Here is a 16943-nt window from a genome sequence, read left to right on the forward strand (position 1 = left end):
CTGGGGAAGGTATTCTGTAGCATCATAAACAAAAGACTTATAAACTTCCTTGAGGAGCACAATGTCTTGAGTAAAAGCCAAATTGGATTCCTGCCAAACTATAGAACATCCGATCATATCTTCACCCTACAGACCCTAATTGACAAACACGTTCACCATAACAAAAGCAAAATCTACGCATGCTTTGTAGATTTCCAGAAGGCTTTCGACTCCATCTGGCATGACGGTTTATTCCTGAAACTTATCGAAAGTGGGGTAGGAGGGAAAACATATGATGTAATTAAATCAATGTATACAAACAACAAATGTGCAGTTAAAATTGGAGACAAACAAACAAAATACTTCCCACAGGGGCGGGGGGTGACGCAGGGCTCGCCAATCTCACCGACACTCTTTAATATTTACATGAATGGATTGGCAAAACTACTTGAACAATCTACAGCACCCAGCCTCACCCTATATGAATCCAAGGTTAAATTCCTCCTCTATGCAGACAACCTGGTTCTGCTGTCACCTACTAAAGAGGGGCTACAGCAAAACCTGGACCTGCTGGAGTCGTACTGCCAGACTTGGGCCCTGACAATAAATCCCCAAAAAACCAAAGTCCTTGTGTTCCAGCAAAGATCCAAACATCAGGGACCCAAAATAAATTTCACAGTAGGAACAACCAAAATTGAACAAACCACTAACTACACATACTTGGGCTTAAAAATCAGTTCTACGGGAAACTTCAAACTGGCTGTGAATGAACTGAAAGAGAAATCAAGAAGGGCTTTCTATGCCATCAAAAAATCAATCCAAATAGAAATCCCAATTAGCATTTGGCTCAAAATTTTCAAATCAGTAATTGAACCAATTGCACTCTATGGCAGTGAGGTATGGGGACCGCTAACTCAACAAGAATTTGCAAAATGGGACAAACACCCAATTGAGATCCTACATGCAGAATTCTGTAAAAGTATCCTCCGGACTCAAAGGAAAACAGTAAACAATGCATGCAGGGCGGAACTAGGCCAATATCCATTAATAATCACTATCCAAAAAAGAGCCACCAAATTTTGGAATCACCTACAAATGAGCAATCCCCAATGCTATCACTACGACGCCCTGAAATGCCAACAGCTGACCATAAAGAAGAATACCCTCAGTCAACTAGTCCTGGGACTCAGTGAAGTAACTACTAACAATACTAACAATAACCAGCCCCAGGACAGTGACAGGGTAACACAAAGAATTCGACCCAACACAATCGTCGCTAAGCAAAAGGAAAAATATCTGACATATTGAGCAGAAACAACAAAAACCCAAAGCAAACTCAATTGCTACTTGGCCCTAAACAGACAATACAACATAGCTGATTACCTGACCATGGTAAAGGATAACAAACTGAGAAGAACCTTGACAAGGTACAGACTTAGCGAACATAGCCTAGCGATCGAAAAAGGCAGACACAGGCAGACCAGGCTGCCAAGAGAGGACAGGATATGCTCTCACTGCAGTCAGGGAGTGGTGGAGACAGAGATGCACTTCCTCACAGCTTGTGGAAAATATCAGGGCATCAGGGAGAATTTCTACCAAAAATTCTCACAAATATGCCCTGATTTCAGAAATCTGAATGACAACCAAAAACTCCCATTCCTACTGGGAGAGGAGAGAAGCTGTATAACACTGGCGGCACACTATGTTACAGCTTGCCATGAACAGAGGGACAACCAGTAAACTAAGAAAAGAATATATATAAACAATGCGAATGTATATTTATACACTCAGGGATATACCTGTTTATACACTGTATGAATAGAACTGCGTTTATGTGCTAAACCATAAATGTATTTTGATGCTTTGGCAACATAAGATGTAACTTATCATGCCAATAAAGCGATTTGAATTGTGAATTGTGAATTGAGTGTGTGGTAGTGCATTTCCTATACTCACGTGTCAATCCCGCACCACCACACTGCAAGAGAGTGACAGATACAGTATCTATCTTCCCATATACAGCAGTGAATCTCACCTTGCCACATAGTTCCAGAGTGATGGAGGAAGTGTCTATCCCACACTCAATGATCAACCACATTGTTCACCCTAGAATCGGGTGAGCGCGTCCATCTGCTTTTAATGGTTTTTTGGAGTTTTCAGCTTCACCAAAAAACTACTTGGCAATGGTTTTAAGCGGAACATAAACACAGTGCTGAGGTATCTGTCGAAAACAAAATGGTTTCTGCTGAATCATTGTCTCTTGTTAGAGCACTCGCTTTCAGCCAGTAGATGGCAAAGACGTCTTACAGTTTGGAGAGTGCGGATTGTGGAAACACATCCAGACCGCCGTGAGTCTGGTGCTGTCCGGGGAGCTGGCCAAGCACGGGGTGGCCAAGAACGCCAGCTCCAAGTAAAACTCCACAATTTACTGACAGAAATATAGAAATCACAAAGGGTCCTTTAAGAGCCACCCACATCCTCTCTGCAGGAGCCGCCTGTTTAATGCACTGATTTCGTCAGTTTATTCATTCCGGCTAAAGTCCTGTCAATCTGGTGAGGAAATTATCAGAAAATTAGTGAAACTGCCCCAATTTAATGTCTGTCTCGGTTAGAGTCATAGAGTTATACAGCACGGATAGAGGCCCTTCGGCCCATCGTGTCTGCGCCGGCCATCAAGCCCTGTCTAATCTAATCCCATATTCCAACATTTGGTCCATAGCCTTGTATGCTATGGCATTTCAAGTGCTCATCCAAATGCTTCTTAAATGTTGTGAGGGTTCTGCCTCCACAACCGTTTCAGGCAGTGAGTTCCAGACTCCAACCACCCTCTGGGTGAAAAAGTTCTTTCTCAAATCCCCTCTAAACCTCCCGCCCTTTACCTTGAATCTATGCCCCCTAGTTATTGACCCTTCTACTAAGGGAAGAAGCTCCTCAGTATCCATCCTATCTATGCCCCTCATAATTTTGTACACCTCAATCATGTCCCCCCTCAGCCTCCTCTGCTCCAAGGAAAACAAACCCAATCTGCCCAGTCTCTCTTCATAGCTGAAGCGCTCCAGCCCTGGTAACATCCTGGTGAATCTCCTCTGCACCCTCTCCAAAGCGTTCACATCCTTCCTGTAGTGTGGCGACCAGAACTGCACACAGTATTCCAGCTGTGGCCTAACCAGTGTTTTATACAGCTCCATCATAACCTCCTTGCTCTTATATTCTATGCCTCGGCTAATGAAGGCAAGTATCCCATATGCCTTTTTTACCACCTTATCCACCTGTTCCGCCGCCTTCAGGGATCTGTGTACTTGCACACCCAGATCCCTCTGACCCTCCGTCTTGCCTAGGGTCTTACCATTCATTGTGTATTCCCTTGCCTTGTTAGTCCCCCCAAACTGCATCACCTCGCACTTTTCCAGGTTAAATTCCATTTGCCACTGTTCCGCCCACCTGACCAACCCATCTATATCGTCCTGCAGACTGAGGCTACCCTCCTCGCTATTTACCACCCCACCAATTTTTGTATCATCCACGAACTTACTGATCATACCCTTTACATTCATATCCAAGTCATTAATGTAGACCACAAACAGCAAGGGTCCCAGCACCGATCCCTGTGGTACCCCACTGGCCACAGGCTTCCAGTCACAAAAACAGCCTTCGACCATCACCCTCTGCCTTCTGCCACTAAGCCAGTTTTGTATCCAATGTGCCAAGGCACCCTGGATTCCATGGGCTCTTACCTTCTTGACCAGTCTCCTGTGTGGGACTTTATCGAAGGCCTTACTGAAATCCATGTATACCACATCCACTGCTTTACCCTCATCCACACACCTAGTCACCCCCTCAAAAAATTCAATCAAATTAGTCAGACATGATCTTCCCTTGACAAAGCCATGTTGACTATCCCCGATTAATCCTTGCCTCTCCAATTGGAGACTAATTTTGTCCCTCAGAATTTTTTCCAATAATTTTCCTACCACTGATGTTAGGCTCACTGGCCTGTAGTTCCCCGGTTTTTCCCTACTTCCCTTCTTGAATAATGGTACTACATTAACGGTTCTCCAGTCCTCTGGCACATCCCCTGTTGCCAGAGAGGTCCTGAATATATGTGTTAGAGCCCCCGCAATCTCTTCCTTTGCCTCACACAGCAGCCTGGGATACATTTCGTCCGGGCCTGGGGATTTATCCATTTTTAGGCCTGCTAAAACCGCCAATACCTCCTCCCTCTCGATGTTAATATGTTCGAGCATATCACAGTCCCCCCGCCCTATTTCTATGTCTACATCGTCCTTCTCCATAGTGAAGACAGATGCAAAAAATTCATTTAGAACCCCTCCTACATCTTCCGGCTCCACACACAGATTGCCACTTTTGTCCCTAATGGGCCCTATTTTTTCCTTAGTTATCCTCTTACCCTTAATATACTTATAAAACATCTTAGGATTTTCCTTTATTTTGCTCGCCACTGTTATTTCATGGCCCCTCCTTGATCTCCTAATTTCTTTTTTAAGTATCCCCCTGCACTTTTTGTACTCCTCTAGGGCTTCCTCTGTCTTTAGCCTTTTGTACCTGCCAAAAGCCCTCCTTTTTTTCCTAATCCATTCTCGTATATCCCCTGACATCCAAGGTTCCCTGTGGTTTTTGGAACCACCCTTGACCTTTACGGGAACATGTTGCCATTGTATGATCTCAATCTCCCTTCTGAAAGCCTCCCATTGCTCCGATGCGGATTTTCCTACAAGTAGCTGATCCCAGTCCATTTTGGCCAGATCCTGCCTTATCCTATTAAAATCGGCCTTCCCCCAATTTAGAACCTTTATTTCCGGCCCATCCCTGTCCTTTTCCATGACCACCTTAAATCTCACCATATTATGGTCACTGTCACCAAAGTGCTCACCTACTAGCACTTTTTCCACTTGGCCGGCCACATTCCCTAGAATTAGGTCCAGTACCGCCCCCTCTCTTGTAGGACTTTCTACATGCTGGCTCAAAAAGCTCTCCTGGATGCACTTTAAGAATTCTACACCCTCTGAGCCTTTCACACTCTGACTATCCCAGTTAATATTGGGGAAGTTGAAATCCCCCATTATTATTACCCTATTATTTGCACATTTCTCTGAGATTTGCCTACATATCTGTTCCTCTATCTCCCCCTGACTGTTTGGAGGCCTATAGTACACTCCCAGCAAAGTGCTTGCCCCCTTTTTGTTTTTAAGCTCCACCCATATGGCCTCATTAGAGGAACCTGCTAATATATTGAATAATTATAAATAAAATCTTTCTTTTTTGAATTTGGTGGAATGTTTCAAACTTAATTTTAAAACTGATCAATTGAGGCCAGTAGTTTATTCTGTTAAGGAAATGGGATTCCAATCAAGCGACCAATCCGAAGTAGCCTCAGGTTACAGCGGGCTCCGAGAGTTAGAACTGGAGACATTACAGTCCATCCAATGACTTTACTTAAACCCTTGAATTTCACAATCCCCGACAGTATCTGTGCAGGAAGCAAACTTCAGAAGGAGAATAATCTCACAAGTTGGCCTCTTGTCACAGCAGCTCGGTTTAACCTATTGTGAGGTGGAAAGCTCCGGTTCCCCGTCACACCATCTGTCTGATATATAAAAGCTGAATGGAAACAGAACACTGAGCGCATGGACACCCAGGAAGACTAAAAGAGCTTTTCACTGTGAGGGGAGAATACAGGTTCCGGCCCAAAGAGTCACTTGTAACCCCATAATCCTTATAATTCTGAAGCTATTCCTCACCCCAATATATCCCCGCTCCCGGTCCTGGGGCGCTGCTCTCTCTGTGAGGCGGTGTGGGGTTCTAAGAAGAGCCTTTGTTTTGTGCCCTGGATGTTGTCACTAAGCACTTTACGGTGACGCTTGGCTCCGCCTTTTCCCAGACCTTTGCCTCCTTTACCTCCTCCAGTTATGACGATTCCTCACAGGAATATAAACTGAATGATAAACTCTCGCCATCCTGATGTATTTATGAAGCCAGCCGGGATCTGGTTGAGAAAAGCAGAATGTGAGAGAGGCTGTGAGGAGACAGAATCAGAGTGACAGGCAGAGCAGAGACAGCGTCCTCTGAGCTTCAACTCCGCCTCCAGCTTTCAGGCTTCAGCATTGAAATATTTGCCTGCTCCTCCCCCTCTCCCCGCACAGTGTTTAAAGCGACAGGAAGGGCCCATGCGAGCTCCCCTCCCCCAGCTCTGCCAGCGGGGGCCGTTTCCTCTGTGCTCGGCTGATGATCGCTGAACACATCAGGGAGCGGAGATATCACGGGCCCGAGTAAGGGAGCAAACAGCAGCCTCCTCACAGCAGCACATCGCATTGGGACTGTGTCCACAGATGGGCTTTGAGTCGGGGCAAGTTCATCGGAAACCGGGGATTGTCTGTAAGAGACAGATTGGAACAGGAACTAGTTCCGGAACATGGAGTGAGTGGGGAAAGGGAGAGGCCATTCTCGGGCTGTGTGTGTGTACAGTGTAAGATAACATAGAAAGTAAATCACCTCGCACTTTCAAATCATTGCTGCTTTCTCCAAATCAGCAGTGAATGTTCCTGACTCAATTCCAATCTCACCGTGTCTGTTGTTATTGTTCAGTGAACAAGGAAACACAGCCTGACAGTGAGGATGTGCGGAGATTCTCAACGTGCATCGATTGCAGGCAGCAGGTGAGAAGTGTGAAAGAACACATTTCAAAAATCGGTTATTTCCTTTGAGTTCTCCAGAACCGTGTTGCTGGTGATCGAGAGATACATTGTGGCTCCCTCAGATACATCAGCATCCAGGCTCTGAGTCACTCTGTTAACTATTCAGGCCCTCAACTCGTTTTCAATATACTGGAAAAAAATAGATGTGCAGCCCAGCTACCTATGGAATTATTCCAGGAAGCGATCCAGCATTGTACACCTGCTCCCGTGGGAGTGGGAGATATAAACCTGGGGTATGCCAATCGGATGGTCCCATTCATGGTCCAGTGCTGGGTTTGGGTTGTGTCTGTATGCTGATAACGTACTGTAGAACCGTCCTACACACCTGGTGTGGATAATCTGAGTGCCGCTGCACTGTAGTGAAGTCAGACAATGACACTGTTTGTATCGCGGTTTCCCCTCTCCATATAAAAAAACACGTTAATTATTACTTTATTGTTATAGTCTCCCAGCACCTGTCCATATCCTACAACTAATATTGTTCTCTTTGTTATTCCCAAAGCAAAATACTTCAACGAGCCGGAATAAATGGTTCTTTCCTCCACCCGGAACACAAGGAACAGTGCAGTAAGAACATTATCACTCACAGAGCGCAGAGACACAGAACTGGCCTCAGTCCTATTATAACAGGCAACAGAAGCAGTCAGTCCCACAGTAATCCTAATTTCCAGTGTTACATTATGAACCTTAGAGTAACTTGCAACAGTTGAATAAGATGTTGCTTCAAAGCCCAAACACATTGCACTGATAGGCAGATCCATTTTCACACTCTTACTCTCACACACGAACAGATAGGCACTGATACGGTGTCAATCCTCGCTGATGGCTGTACATGGACAGTCAACCTCAATAACTAACATACAAGAGCAGTGAATCCGAGGTAATGGACTGCAACAAACCTCCTCCTGAGACAGTCACAGATAATCTCAAACTAGCATTGGCCTGCACAAGGTGGAGAAGGAATGGAATCCAACAGTTACACAGAGCAAGAATAGTACAATACAAGAGACTGTCAATTACATAATAATTCTCACACTCACATACATTACCAGTATGAGAGACACAGAATCAATCCCACACTCACAAACAGTAGCAGAACTGACAGCTACAGAATAAAGCCCACACTCACAAAGCAGAGACAGACAGGTATAAAGAAAAATCCACAATCACACCAGAAGCTGACAGGCACAGACAAAACATTACATCCATATTCTAGAAACTGAGTTAGAGTAAAATCCACACACACATCCTAGAGACAGATCGCTATAGAGTAAAACCCACATTCGCATACCAGGTTGACAGCTATAGATAAAATCAACACTCACTTAAATGAGACTGACAGATACAGGGTGAAACTTGCACTCACATCCCAGAGAGTGACTTGTACAGGGTGACAACCACACACACAAGCATAGACGGGCAGATACAGACTAAAATCCACACTCCCATACCAGAAACAGGCAGCGACTGATTAAAACCTTACTCATATAATAGAAACTGACAGATGCAGCATAAATCCCCACTCACATACTTGAAACTGACTTTTACAGAGATCACACCACACTCACATACAATAGACAGAATGGTACAGAGTGAAACACATACTCACACAGCAGAAGCTGACAGATAAAGAATAAAATCCCAGAGACTGACAGTTACGGAGTAAAGACAACACACAAATTCCAGACTCGGAATGATAAAGGGGACAAAAAAACTCAGGCACCACAGAATAACAGCTAGGGAGTAATGCCATTACTCACAAACCAGTGACTTACAGATGCAGGCTAAATTCCATACTCCCATCCCAGAAACTGACAGGTACCGAACAAAACCCTTACTCTAACAACAGAAATTGACAGGTACAGCATAAAACCCACACTCACATACCAGAGACTGTCAGATACAGAGTGAAACTCAAATTTACATACCAGAGACTGTCAGATGCAGAGTGAAACTCACGTACCAGAAGATCACAGGTGCATTAAAGATCCAACATTTCCATATCAGAAATTGAAGATAGTGAAATAACACCACACTCACATTCAAGTGACTGACAGAAACAGAATAAAATCCACAATCACATCAAGAGACTGTCAGCTATAAGAAAGTAAGAAATAGTTATAAAGCCCCTCAAGCTTGCTCCGACATTCAATAAGATTATAGCCCAGAAATTCGGGTCGGAGGCTTCCCGCGGGTTTAAGCCCCCGACCTGCACTTAGCTTGCGCGCCGGCCGTTGAGATGTGGGCCCCCATGGAATTCCGATCCGGGGCCTGGTCCAGCTGCCGGCGCGCAGTGCATGCGTATCCCAGGGGCGCAGTTAGTTCGATGCGTCCCTGGGATCACGTGGGCTATGGGGAGCCAATCGGAGCAGGGAATGCTCCATTCATAAGATTGACAGGAAGAGCTGTCAAGACTTATAAATACTACGGACCCAAAACAGCACTAAATCTTCAAATAAATTTTTTAAAAAACAATCACATTTTTTAAATAAACTATAAATTACATGAAATAACTATTTTAAACAATAATTTAAATTTTTGAAAAAATAATTTTATTTTCTAACGGGTCTAAAAATAAACTTACCTTGCTTTAAAGTATTTAAAAATAATAAACCTGTGAAAAAAATGTTTTAATTTTAATTAATTCACCACTTACCTTGTAAAAAGCAGGCCTTACTTCTGGAAACTTACCCTCCTGGGAAAACCTGCAAAAAAAACCTAAGTTCGATGCGCACGCGCAGCCTCTCTGGTGCACGCGTTCGAACTCTGAACCCCTTCTTTCAGGGGAACGGAAGTGCCGGTTTCCCACACATGCTCAGTGCATGCAGGAAACCGGCACTTCCATTGGGCTTATGGGTGAGTACCCCGTGTGTACTCACCCGTGGAGACCCGGATTTCTGGGCCCATATCTGAACTTCTGCCACAACTCCAATATCCCATCCTGTCCCTATATCCCTTGATTCACTTAGTGCCCCAAAATATATTATCTCAGTCTTGAATACACTCATCGACTGAGCATTCACAGCCCCATGCAGTAGAGAATTCCAAAGATTCACAACACTCTGAGTGGATACATTTCTCATCAACTCATTCCTAATTGTCCGATGCCTTATGAGCCTATGAACCCTAGTTCTAGATTCTCCTGCCAGTGGAAACAGCCTCGCCGCATCTACCCCTGGCAAGCACTCTAAGAATTTGAAATGATTCAATGAGATCACCTCTCATTCTTCTAAATTCCAGAGAATATATGCCTATTATAATCAATCTCTCCTAATAGGACAGCCTAGGAATCAATCTCATGAACATTTGATACACCCCATCCAAAGCATGTATATTCTGCCTTAGATAAGGAGTCCAAATTGTGCAAAGTACTCCAGTTATGGTATAACCAAATGCCTATAAAATTGCAGCAACACATACTTATACTTTTACTGCAACACCTTTGAAATAAATGCAAACATACCTTTTACCATTCTAATTGTACCTGCATGATAACTTTCTCTGATTCGAGTAAAAGGACACTCAAATCCCTCTGAATAGGGACAGAGAAAAACCCACACTCACATACCAGAGACAGTGAGTAATAGATGAAAATCCTCAATCATATAACAGAAACTGACAGACATATAATACAACACATTCACACATACTAGAAAAAACAGGTACAAAATAAAGCCTACATTTTGATACAAGACACTGAATGTTACAAAGAAAAAAATCACACTCACTTCAAAGGGACAGAGAGGTACAGAGTAAAACACACACACACATGGCAGAAACTGAATATTACAGTCAAAAACCCATACACACATCCCAGAGATATAAGCATTAGAAGCACCAATAGGTCATACGGATACTTGAGCCTCACACATATAGAATAAAGCCACACTCGCACAAAAGAAACTATCAGGTACAGAATGACCACACACACTTCCATGCCAGAAACTTACAGGTAAAGATTAAAACCTGGCACTCGGAAAACAGAAACTGACAGATATAGAGTAAAATCCACCCTTGTACACCAAAGACTAACAAATACAGAGTAAAACGCGTACACACGTCCCAGAGTATGACAGATATAGTGTAAAACCCACACACACATCCCAGAGTATGACAGATACTGAGCAAAACCCACAAACACATCCCAGAGTATGACAGATACAGAGAAACAAACACACTCACAACCCAGAGTATGACTGATACAGGGTAAACGCCCCACCACACCTCCCAGATTATGACATTTACACAGTAAAACCCTAACACACATACCAGAGTATAACATTTACAGAGTAAAACCCACACTCACATCCCAGAGTGTGACATATACAGAGTAAACCCCCCACCACACATCCCAGATTATGACATTTACAGAGTATAACCCACACTCACATCCCAGAGTGTGACATATACAGAGTAAAACCCACACTCACACAAAAAAGACTGTGAGATAAAGTGTAAGTCCCACATTCACATACCAGAGACTAACAGACACAGAGTAAATCTCACACTCACATCCCAGAAACAAGCAGGTATTGATTCAAATCCTCACACATACAACAGAAACTAAAAAGTAAAGAATACAACCTACTCACACATACAAGAAACCAAAATGTACAGAATAATGTCCGTCCTCACAATCCACACACTGACAGGTACAAAGAAAAATGCACACACTGATACCAGAAACTGACAGAGACAAATAATCAAACACTCGTTCACCTGTGACTGACTGATACAGAAAAATACCACACTCACATACCAGAAGCTGACAGGTACTTAATAAAACACACCTTTGCATAACAGAAAAAGAAGAGAGTGAAAAAGACACTCACATGGCAGAGACTGACAGATAAAGAAGAAAAACCACACCCACGAACCAGAACCTTACAGATTCGGAGTGAACCTTTTCTTCCAAAGCAGAAATTGACAGTTAGAAAGGAAACCCCACACTCATGTATCAGAAACTGACTGGCACTGAGTAAAACCAGTACTAGCATACTAGAGATCGACAGAATAGAACCCACATTCACAAACCAGAGACTGATTGATGCAGAGTAAATCTCACAATCACAGATCAGAAACAGCCAGTGGTAGCATAAAACCCACACTCACACTTCAGACACTAATAGATAGAAAATAAAAAATGCATTCAAATACCATTGACAGACACAGACTGAAACCCACATTCACAAACCAAAGGCTGACAGAAATAGCATAAAAACAATTCTCACAGAACAGAAATTGCAAGATGCAGAATAAAACCCACACTCTCTCATCAGAGACTGACAGACAGAGAATGAATCTCACAGTAACACAGAGCATCAGAGGGCCCGGCAGATACAGAATGACTACACAATCACATGCAGTACAATTGATTACAGATAGATTCAGTCCCACACTCAGGTACAGTACCAGAAACTAGCTGAAATGTAAGGAATCTCAAACTAACATCAAGTAGCAGAGACTGATAGATGCAGTATGAATCCCACTTTCAAAAACCGAGTGTGTAGCATATTCATGCAGAATCCTTCGCTGAAAAACAGTGCGAGTGACAGACTGATTCAGAACTAATCCGACACTTACATACAGTACCAGAGACTGACAGATACAGAATGAATCTCAGACTCGCACATCCCAGTGACAGACAGATACAGAATTAACATCGCACACATGTACATTACCAGAGAATGACAGATTCTGAATGAATCCAAACACTGACACACGGTACCAGATTTTGACGGATACAGATGGAATCCCACCCTGACACGTGACATCGGTGATGGACAGGAAACGAATGGATCCCACACTCACATACTGTAACAGAGAGTGAGATTGAGAATGATTCCCACAATTACACAAATCACCAGAGATTGAGTAATACAGAACTATTCTCCCACACACAAATTACTCGAGACTGGCAGATACTGAACTAATGTGGCGGGGACCACACCGCAAGGCGTGAATATGGTGCACCGTTTGGAGGAAGTACATCTAAATTGCTGACCCGTCTGATATGCTTGGGGCATTGCATAATGGTCTGGGAATTGGTGAATGGGGAGATGAATCTCCCTCTGCTCTTGGGATGACCTTTCTGACTGCAGGGGGCGTGCTGGTGGCAAACACGCAATCTGATTGGTTTCTTTATGTATCCAATCAGAGATGCAGAACAATGGAAACTGACATCACTTCTAACCAGCCAATCATAATCATTGCCTTCACCCATCCCTCATTAGCATAGGGCTGTGGGGCAGCCTATTTAAGCCGAGCGCGGAGCGGGATGGCGTCATTTTGCATCCGAAATCGAATTTGAGAATGGTTGACGAAAAGAAAACAGTGGCCAAGAAGGGCGCCAAGAAAACCATCACTAAACCAGCAGCGAAGGGCGGCAAGAAGCGCAGAAAGTCGAGGAAGGAGAGTTACTCCATTTACATCTACAAAGTGATGAAGCAGGTTCACCCCAACACCGGCATCTCCTCCAAGGCCATGGGCATCATGAACTCGTTTGTGAACGATATTTTCGAGCACATCGCGGATGAGGCTTCCCGCCTGACCCATTACAACAAGCTGCACACCATCAGCTCCCGGGAGATCCAGACCGCTGTGCGCCTGCTGCTGCCCAGGGAGCTGGCCAAGCACGCCATGTCAGAAGGGACAAAGGCGGTGACCAAATACACCAGCTCCAAGTAAAACTCCACGCTGTCCTGAAAGAACAAGCCCAAAACACAACGGCTCTTTTAAGAGCCACCCACAACCTCTCCGAAAGAGCTACTCAAACCCGTGTCTTTTTCGACACAATTTGCTGCTATTTTTCTCAGTTTACTGTAATTATTTCCTGATGAAATGTTTTTGAGATCATTTTTTTAAATTCCGGATGCAGATTTAGTTTGGAATTCTCAGATAAGCAGTTTCATAGTCATTTTCGACCTGAGTGCTGCTGTTGAATTTCCTTCCCAGTAAACTACAAACACGGTCCATGGTCGTTTGTTGTCTTTACTCTCAGACCGGACGAATTAAAAGCTTGTTTTAGGGATGAGACTTGGATTTCAGTCACTTCGTTCTCTGTTAAGACCTTTTAATTTTGTTTATAATGCCAGTTGCGAGTCAACCCATTTGTTAACCCGAGATTTCCTGCAGTGCAACAACCCAGAATGATAATTCGTACAGAGACCTGAACGGGGGCAGTTTGAACCCTCTGTCCCTCTTCCCTTCTTACAGAAGGACTCCCTGTTCTAGTTTCACTGCCGCAGCAGTGCCTGTGCAAAGGATCGATCGATAATCTGTGAATCCTCACTTTTACAAAGATTGAGCTGGAATGTGTCCCATTACAGAATCAATGCAAATTGATTCCCGCCCGATACAGTTTGAAATTGAACCCAGAATTAATCCTGATTGTAACAGCCTAGAATTTGCAATGGAGAGATGGAATAAGACAAAAGGAATAAAAAAATGTCCGGAAATCTTTGGCTAATAGTGAATTTATTAACTTAATTCGCTGGTTTAGGAAAATATTGGTGGGCTTTTTGAAATTAAAAAATCATTGGCAGTCTCACTGTTGAGGCAATTATTTCCACCCTCTTTTCATTGGTGGAGAAACAGACTGATTGGTCACCGGATAACACCAATGAAATTCACCACAGAGTGACCAATCACAAGTTCGCTGTCTTCATTCCTCCAGAAGGTATAAGAAGGGCAGATGAGAGAGGAGATTTTCATTCTTTCTCTCACCGTATTGATTGTGAAAATGTCTGGAAGAGGAAAAAGCAGTGGTAAAGCTCGGGCCAAGGCAAAGTCTCGCTCATCCCGGGCCGGACTGCAGTTCCCTGTGGGCCGTGTTCACAGACTCCTGCGAAAGGGCAACTACGCTGAGCATGTGGGTGCCGGAACCTCGGTCTACATGGCAGCTGTGCTAGAGTATCTGACCACTGAAATCCTGGAGCTGGCCGGCAACGCGGCCCGGGACAACAAGAAGACCCGCATCATCCCCAGACACCTGCAGCTGGCCATCCGCAACGACGAGGAGCTCAACAAGCTGCTGGGAAAGGTGACCATCGCTCAGGGCGGGGTGCTGCCTAATATCCAGGCGGTGCTGCTGCCCAAGAAAACCAGCACTGCCAGCTCCAAGAGCAAGTAAAGTGCACAAAATTCAATCTAATAACCCAAAGTCTCTCTTCAGAGCCACCCACTTTATCTGTGAAAGGGTTGCTTACTATTTAGCCATTTTCAGTAAACTGTCTGTCGAATATGTAGAAATCTAGATCAGCAAACACTGCAGCGGGCTTGCTGTTGGCGAATATTCACATCAGTGTTTCAATATAGAGAAGGTCTGGCTTCAGCGAAAAACAATACACACGGAACCCTAACGGGAGACTGGCACTCAATGAACACGTTGCTGGGAGAGCCGAATATGAACCGATGTTTAGAACCGAGTATAAAGTGAGAGCGCGGTTGTTGGCCTTACCGTTCCTTATTGGGACAATAATTCCATACGGAGAAAAATATACATCCGGAACCATACAAACATTTCCCCTTTTAATTGGCAGACAGGATCGAACCAGAATTACAGCACTGGTTAATTTTTAAATATTCCAAATAGTAACTAAAGTTCCCACCTGACCCTGCATTAAGAGTTGGTTTTGAAGGTTAGATTCAGACTTCAGGCACCTCGTTCTCTCTCTCGTATCTATCCCGGTATGTGGAGTTGGATCAATTTACTATCATAATTGCCACTTATAGTTTCCGACACACAATGGCCGAGATCATTCACTCTACTGGGCAGCTCACTCACATTTCAACCCAGATCATAAACTCACCGTCAGATATTCAATGTCTAAGTTTATAAATCCCCAGTTAAGGTAACACTACAAGACCTGCACGGTATGTGCACAGCCCGATCTGATTGGCAGAGATCGCAGCTCTTTCCTTTGCCGATTTGCTGGCTCTTAAAAGAGCCGTTGTTGTATTTGGTGCTAAAGTTTGGAGCCGGCAGGGTGAGTTTAGGCGCGCTCCCCGCGGATGCGGCGGGCCAGCTGGAGGTCTTTGGGCATGATGGTGACTCGCTTGGCGTGGATGGCGCACAGGTTGTTGTCCTCAAAGAGCCCCACCAGGTAAGCCTCGCTGGCCTCCTGCAGGGCCATGACGGCCGAGCTCTGGAAGCGCAGGTCGGTCTTGAAGTCCTGAGCGATCTCCCGCACCAGGCGCTGGAAGGGCAGTTTGCGGATCAGCAGCTCGGTGGATTTCTGGTAGCGGCGGATCTCCCTCAGAGCCACAGTGCCGGGTCTGTAGCGATGGGGTTTCTTCACTCTGCCCGTGGCTGGAGCGCTCTTCCGGGCCACTTTGTTCGCCAGCTCTTTGCGAGGAGCTTTCCCTCTGGTCGATTTGCGCGCTGTCTGCTTGGTCCTGGCCATTTTCTGAACAGATCTCAGCACAATCTGGAACACACGAACTGTTAAAGCGGAGTCTGCTGTGTGTCCGCCTTGTTATACTCAGTGAGGGATCACCCCAAGCACTGATTGTCTGGAGACCGGCGCCCAGCCAGTTCAAAGCCAACTCTGACCAATCAATGAAACGCTGGAAAGCCAGGCCCCCATTGGCTGAGCTGTGATTAATCGCCCATTTCAGAAAGTCCACCAATTTTAGTGCAGGAAATAACCGTTGTGACACAAATCCATTTAAATTTGCACATATTGAGATGATCATTACCAGAATCATTGAATGTTTTATCTGTAACTTGCTGGGCTTGGTGCTTTAGGGCCCATCCCATTGCCCGCACTCTGGGCTGTTGATGCTGACAAGAGCGGGGAGAGGGACCGCGCCAATCTCCCACTCTTCCACTCGATTCCTCCCACCTCTCCTCTCCAGCCCATTCAGATTTTCCCTCCGCCCGTCCGATTGTGACATAAGCCGCCGCTTTCAGGGGAGAAGATCAGAATTCAGTCGCTTCTCTCTGTCCCCGTGGAGCCTGTGAGAAGGCCTTGGCCAATAATCTGTCATTCAGGAACTGTGCAGTGAACGATCAGATACTCGGCACATTTTAGACTGCTGAATGGAGACTTATTGCCGCCGGTTACAGATAAGAGGATGACAAATTAAACCTGTTCGTAGAACAGCGCCAGGAATTACTGACGGTGAACGCAGACTAAAGAACAAAAGGACGGAGATTTTAAAATCGTTCCCTTGAAATTAGACTTTAGATTAATTCGCTTCTTTCTGGCACTGGAATTGACGGCTTTTTCAAAAAAAAAAAAAATTCAA

The 16943-nt window shown here is 44.6% G+C and overlaps 3 protein-coding genes across 3 annotated transcripts; 2 read left to right on the plus strand and 1 right to left on the minus strand.

Moving 5' to 3' along the window:
• The first annotated feature begins 12809 nt into the window (after window positions 1–12809).
• On the plus strand, window positions 12810–13450 carry LOC147098364 (histone H2B-like). The gene has a single exon (XM_085970105.1). It carries the CDS (start codon window positions 13005–13007, stop codon window positions 13377–13379), a length of 375 nt encoding a protein of 124 aa, XP_085826231.1. The 5' UTR covers window positions 12810–13004; the 3' UTR covers window positions 13380–13450.
• Window positions 13451–14418: 968 nt separating this feature from the next.
• LOC147098365 (histone H2A type 2-C-like) lies at window positions 14419–14824 on the plus strand. The gene has a single exon (XM_085970106.1). It carries the CDS (start codon window positions 14434–14436, stop codon window positions 14821–14823), a length of 390 nt encoding a protein of 129 aa, XP_085826232.1. The 5' UTR covers window positions 14419–14433; the 3' UTR covers window position 14824.
• Window positions 14825–15685: 861 nt separating this feature from the next.
• Window positions 15686–16096, minus strand: LOC147098366 (histone H3-like). Its single transcript, XM_085970018.1, has one exon. It carries the CDS (start codon window positions 16094–16096, stop codon window positions 15686–15688), a length of 411 nt encoding a protein of 136 aa, XP_085826144.1.
• Window positions 16097–16943: the final 847 nt, after the last annotated feature.

The sequence above is a fragment of the Somniosus microcephalus genome, chromosome 29, assembly GCF_052327205.1.
Source record: "Somniosus microcephalus isolate GS21.2 chromosome 29, FLI_Smic_1.0, whole genome shotgun sequence".
Classification (NCBI taxonomy): Eukaryota; Metazoa; Chordata; class Chondrichthyes; order Squaliformes; family Somniosidae; genus Somniosus; species Somniosus microcephalus.